The following is a 6,488-nucleotide window of genomic DNA, read 5'->3' on the forward strand; positions in this document are numbered from 1 at the left end:
AGTTTTATTCCAAAACATTCATCAGGAGCAGCAAAGGTGACAAGGAAACAACAGTTAATAAATACCAGGGGTGCCAGCTGATTTCTCAGTTACACCAATTAGCTTGATGAGCCCACACATCAGCACAATTCAACAACAGCATCAAGTCACAATGCTCACAACCTGTTTTTTTGAAAGCTTTTAAACAACTCTTCAAAGGCTTGTCACGTTTGCCTGTTATTGGTGGTTTTAGACAGTGTTAACTATTGTAACACTCGTAGACAGGATCATTTCATTGGTTCATCAGTCACAGGCTCGGTGATTTGATCAGTGCTCCTCATAGCCATACATGTATATGTCCAAACTCAGAATCTGGACAAAATGGTTAATGCAAAACTTTAACTGAACGCAGACAGGCAGGATTTTGTGCCTGTTGCTAGCCAAGCTCTTTGGTCTTACAGGCCTGTTAATGAATTGTCATTCAAACTCCACCAGTGGTAGAAGATGTAAAGTCCTATAGTAGCAATACCTCAAGTTTCAAGTCCTGGACTGGTGGAGGAACATCACTAAAGTAGGCCTGTGTATTATCCAGATCCCCAGACTCGCACAGGGCTGACGCTAGACTCACACCTACAGACAAATTAGTCACTAATCAACATAACCTGCATTCCATTAGACTGTGGGAGGAAGGCAGAGGACCAGGACGAAACCCACACCGGCATGAGGAGAACATGCAAACTCCACACAGAAAGGCCCTGGTTGGCCAGGAACCTGTAAAGCATCTAACATTTTTCCATCCCTAATATCATTTATTCAGAGTCTTTGTGTATCTTAATGAATATCTAACAATCAACATAAAATTTTATCATTTCCTAATGTCACCAACTCTGAAACAACCTTTCAACCAATACACAGGATTAGTAATGCAAGTTCAGGGAAAATTCTTTATTTCATGTATGTCACTTTGGCCGTGTGTTCAGAAATGTAAATGGAGCCCTTGCAGAAGGATTTAAATAGGTTTTATACCCCTTTAAAGTAAAGACATTAAAACACTGCAGAAACAGTAAATAGTATTGTTCATACAAAAACAAGTGTTAAAAAAAATGCAAAAACTAACACAAAGTCACAAACCATACTATCAAAACTTAAACTGACAGGTGCCTTGTTTAACCAAGGTGAACAAACCCATTCCATATTTACAGTTAAATATCTGGCTCTTTACTTTCTGGACAAAAAGTGTCAAGTCAGAACACCATGACCATGTGTAGCATGAAACCAGATGAAACCAGATGGAAAACAGTTATTTGTGTAACATACAAAGTCTGTCCAGACAAACTACTTATCCACAAACCTTTTTAATCCATTAAAAAACTCGATCAAACTCGGTTTGACTGGTGGTGGCAGGGTTTCTGTTTTGATTGGGCTGCTGCTGAGGCATGTGGCCTCTCCGTCTGGGAGGGGCCAGGTATTCAAACATGGAGGTGTTGTGAGTGGAGAGCATGTTCTTCAGGTCTGATGGCATGGGGTCGGACCAGAAGAAATCATGGTTGAGTGCATCGTCACTGTCTGTGCGCTGTGCTGGGTCAAGGACCAGGAGCTTGTCAATCAGGTCCAGAGCATAGGGGTCTTTGACATAGGCTTTAAGACGATCTTTCACTTTTCTCTTCTGGCCTTTAGGCAGCTCCATCTTCTGGTACAGCTCATATTTCTTATCCACACCAGGCCACACCTGATAGAGAAAGAAAATGCTTCAGGACCCAGCTGACAAAGAAGACGTATGATGAAGAAATATACTGCCATGCAGTGCAGCTGCTCTTTACCTCAGCAGTGATGGAGCCACAAAGCTGGCTGATAAGAGTGAGCTGGTGCTGTTCTGTGTTGCCCTGCATGATTGGACTTCTGGTCCACATCTCTGCCATGATGCAGCCTGCTCCCCACAGGTCAATAGGAGGACCGTAGTCTCGTTCACCTAACAAAACAATTGACAGTAGGTATTCCTCTTCCTCTAGACTGTGTGAAATATGAAGGGGATCTGTAGAGTCTGACCACTAGCAGCACAATGGAGCAATGTTTTAACCACAGGTCCCTGTTTTGTGTGTGTACATATGGGACTGCACAAGGTACTCATCTGAGCATAGGTGATGACCCTGTAGACTTGCCTTCACTCCTACACCCGCACAGAACTTGTACTGGTGTTGGTGATATTATAGTTACAGTCTCACTGGAATTGTTAATAGTCTTCCTTTATTAGACAATCTTGGTAGTGGTTGGATAACTGAGTGAACCTGGCTCTCAGAGGTGACCGCCATTACAAGCCAGCTGGGCCGGCCACTGCTTAACCTGAGCAAATACAATGCAGATGCTGTGTGTCAAGCTACATATCTGCTCTTTGCTTGGGTGAGGATAGGGTTCAGGGATGCTTAGTGTTAAGGGTAGGTTAGGTTGGAGAATGGTGTCGCTTACTGTGGGGCTCTGAAGATTTATGACAGCATGACCTGACAACTCCTCTCCTTGGGGCCAAATAATGGGTAACAACTCAAATACTGAGCTTCCATATGACTGCTCTCCCATTCTTTGGCACATTTAATTGTGTATTATTGACTGTCTGTTACCTAGCAGCAGCTCTGGAGGTCTGTACCATAGTGTGACCACACGGTTGGTGTAGCGGTTCCCCTGGCTGTTTTTAGCCAGGCTGAAGGCTCGAGCTAAACCAAAGTCAGCTAGCTTTAGGACACCGTCTCTTGTGATGAGCACATTGGCCGCCTTCATGTCTCTGTGAAGGATCTGATCCAACAGAAAGCCATATCATGTTAAGACCAAGACAGTATAACAGATTGACAAATAACAAATGGCTCTTGAGTTGAAGCTGTGATGAGACCAATGTTCTTAATGTTTTTAAGAGCATCAGAGCTCATAAGTAGCCTCTGGGTGGTCTGCAGATGTATACTAATTCTGTTATTTTCTTTCCCAGATATGCTTTACTAAAGAAGTAAAACTGGTTTTATTAATTTGAGATGCAGATATCACGTCAACTACAGGATACAGTGTCAGTGTAAATGAGGCATGACTGGTACTTTAGCTTTATGTGAAGCTGTTGGTAGTTCTGTACCAGTAACAGCCTTATGGTAAAAGAACCAGTGAATGGTCATTAACAATTTCCATGGAGTGCTGTTCTACTTTTCACATATTATTTCTGACAGTGGCTCACCTTATTTCTGTGGATGTAATACAGTCCATTAAGCAGCATTTGCATAACCTTCTTGATTTCTGCCAAGGTGAACTTCACATTGGCATTACTAAGCAGCCCAGCCAGGTCATGCTCACAGAAGTCAAACACCAGGTAGATGCTGCCTTTATATCTGTTGTACTGAGTAGCTGTGAGAACAAGGAAAGCATTTTAAAAAAATGAACACATCCACCAACAAACTAATTTTATGTAACCTATGCTTCCACCATTGGCGCAAGACACATTTCGCTAGTTTACATGATGGAGCAAACGAGGGACCTAAAATGAAACTACATGAACACAGATGAAGACAGGAAATTACAGTTATAGCAAAGTTATAGACTGGAGACTCGTGACACCGACCTTTGGTTCTGCAGATCTCAATTAGATTAACCACGTTCTCATGTTTGAGCAGCTGTAGGATCTTGATCTCTCTCAAAGCTGTGATTGGGAACTGAAACAAAGCAGCCAGATGAAGCTGTAACTGCAGAATCACTGATGCACTAATAGAAATGCAACATTTTGCCAATACTTATTTTTATGTAGCCAGAGCAGAGTGAAGATAAACAGCACTACGAGTTTACATTGTATGCAGCAGCAGGTCCCAGTTCTCTGCAGCAATTTTGCATATTGGGCTACAAAAATCATAATCAGACTCCATATGGTCTCTTACCCCTTCTTTCTCATTTTCCATCAAAACTTTCTTCAGTGCGACCTTCTTCCCTGTGTGTCTGTGTTTTGCTTTAAACACCTCCCTGTGAAAGAAAGCGAGAAATACAATTCAAGAGACAGCTACTAATAAGGCAGCAAAGCACCTGACAATTAGATTTTGAACATAAAAAAAAAAAAAATCCACTTGGATTTTTATTATACATGTATTGTAAATGCTTTTTACATTCAAGCAAGTGCCTCTCATTTGTCATTCTGGAAGTCATACAGTCCAGTCTAAATTAACTCGAACAACTACATCCCTCTATTAAAAATGGCCATACCAGTAATTCTGGAAGTACTATCTGCTTGCACTTCCCATTAGTGCTAGTCATTTCTAATATTTCACAGAGTTCTCTTCATTATCTAAATGAAATGTCCAGATGATAGCCACAACTTAAAACTCAATGCACTGCCTTACAAGATACCCATCCACAATAATAACTAATGATTTTGCTTGTAAAACTATTTTTGAAGCTAAGTGCATTAACACGTCTGAAACATCAAGTGAAATGGGACAGTACGTGGCGTCTCTCAGCTTTACTCCCTCCATGACACTGCTGCCTACAGCCCTTCTGTTGTTATTCCAACTTCTCTACCCTGTGTTGTCAAAGTACAGTGATCTATGTTAATACGGTAAATTAGCCCAATCTGCCACCTAGTGAAGGTTCTAACAAGTGTTTTCCAAACCACAAAATAATCATTTTAAAAGACACTGCCCCAGTAGACCTCCCTCCAGCTAAAAGTCTGAAACAGTGGCTGCCAGACCAAAGAGTATGGCAAAGAAAAAGCAAAAATCAGGGTAAACAGAGGTTGGGATTTTGGAGATAGAGTTTTAAAAGCAGTAAAAGTACTCCAATTTCAGATGTGGCATTCTTTCTTATGGAAGTGTTAGCACCTAAAGCTAATGTGCTTTTTTTTTTTTTTTTGGTTACACAGCCCATAGTTTGATATGTTGCCAAAAATATATCCAACTACTGCTGAATAAGCATATTAAGTGCAGAGCAGAGCGCATTAAACAATAAACTTTGTCCACTGTTGCATCTCATCACAAAGCTTAAGTGTTCCTAAACAGGAGAGCTTAATAAGGAAGGGTCTTCCAGCTCTGGCTTCTTGTTTGCATTGGCTATGACATTTGCTAGCTAAGCCAAACATGCTGTGTGTGATTGTGCTCCAGTCCGTCGCTTAATATTGTGGCGACCCTGACCGGCCGCTGATGTTCGTGTGTTCTGTTGTGTGTAAATGGGTTTGACACTGTTGTTGAAAGCTGTTCATGTATTGGTTACCGCTGTTTTCTAGCAAAATGCTGCGCTGTTCTGGCCAATGTGGGATGGGGGGAGGAACAGGTGAGGGAGGGTATAAGAGGAATGACAGGTGGGCGTGTTGTTTTAGGTTCTGTTGGTGGGCGATGGTAAAGTTCGGGAAGAGACCTGTAATGTTCTGTTTTTGTTACTTTTTCCAGTGAGCACACAGTGCTGCGTTTTACAACCCTTTTCTTTCGTGTTTTTGTACGCCTGTAAAAAGCCAAGAAAAGACAGAGACGGTGTTCTCCTCATTGTCAGTCTAGGTGCCAGCACACAGCTGGATAGTAGTTGCACAGTTAGGTTAGGATCGGACCAGCACTCCTCAACCCAGCCAGCGGTCGTCACAATATGTTACTGTGGGAACACAGATTTGATAGCAATGTTCCACACACAAAACAAGCCTACTGTCAACTACTATTAAAATGACCAATGTACCAAAACTGAATACATGTACCTTTATACCCCCTAGTGAATCAACATATCAAATACCTTGTACTGAAACGACTAGTAATAAATAGCTGGCCCTTTGGAGGAAAGAAAACGTTTACCGTGTTGTCATTATGACTAACCGTGGTCACACAAAACGTACTCACAAATATTGTGACGCAAAATATTTTCTGTTTACTACTCACCCAAAGGTCCCCTGTCCTATTTTGGCCAATTTCTCATATTTGGAGAACTCGTCACAGAAAGGAAATTCAACTCCATCGTAGTATTTCGACATTATGGCGGCCTCCCGGTCGGGCCTGAGGAGATAACATTGCACTCGATATTTAGATATTTATGCCGAAACACGAGCGATATGGAAATATACAAATAAACGTAAATGTCTACATGCTTACTTTTCAGCCCCTCCAGCGTTACTTGTCTTGTCTCGCTGCATTATTGCTCCTTTCCGAGTCTATATGCTGCGTTTATGTACAACTCAGTCTCCTAAATTTCTTCTTCGGCTCTTTTAATGGCGGTTGGCAACCAGCTTTAGGTGCATTACCGCCACCTTCCAGACTGCAGTGTGGATCAGAACGGCCCCTACATACCACCACGCCAAAATAACCCCATTCAGTTCACCTTATATTATCTTGTGTAACCCTGTGCTCTCTAAAAACCTAATTGGTGCTCTGTATACTATATCCCCTGACCTTTCTCCCAACACCTTCGGTAAATTAAAGTTAATTCCACTGTTGTACCCGGTACTTTTTACCATACTGACTCTGAGAGACATGGCAGTCCAAGTATCTACAAAACAGTGTTGATTTATTCCATGAACACAG

At 41.8% G+C, this 6,488-nt stretch overlaps 1 protein-coding gene across 1 annotated transcript; it reads right to left on the bottom strand.

Annotated features, from left to right (window-relative positions):
• Positions 1-903: 903 nt before the first annotated feature.
• On the bottom strand, positions 904-6,189 carry cdk9 (cyclin-dependent kinase 9 (CDC2-related kinase)). Its single transcript, XM_020601208.1, has 8 exons — positions 6,060-6,189; positions 5,850-5,963; positions 3,879-3,960; positions 3,569-3,659; positions 3,188-3,354; positions 2,592-2,763; positions 1,800-1,948; positions 904-1,708 (listed from the first exon to the last, which is right to left on the bottom strand). The coding sequence occupies exons 1-8, from the start codon at positions 6,098-6,100 to the stop codon at positions 1,343-1,345; spliced, it is 1,182 nt and encodes a 393-aa protein (XP_020456864.1). The 5' UTR covers positions 6,101-6,189; the 3' UTR covers positions 904-1,342.
• Positions 6,190-6,488: the final 299 nt, after the last annotated feature.

Source organism: Monopterus albus, unplaced genomic scaffold, assembly GCF_001952655.1.
Source record: "Monopterus albus unplaced genomic scaffold, M_albus_1.0 scaffold50.1, whole genome shotgun sequence".
Classification (NCBI taxonomy): domain Eukaryota; kingdom Metazoa; phylum Chordata; class Actinopteri; order Synbranchiformes; family Synbranchidae; genus Monopterus; species Monopterus albus.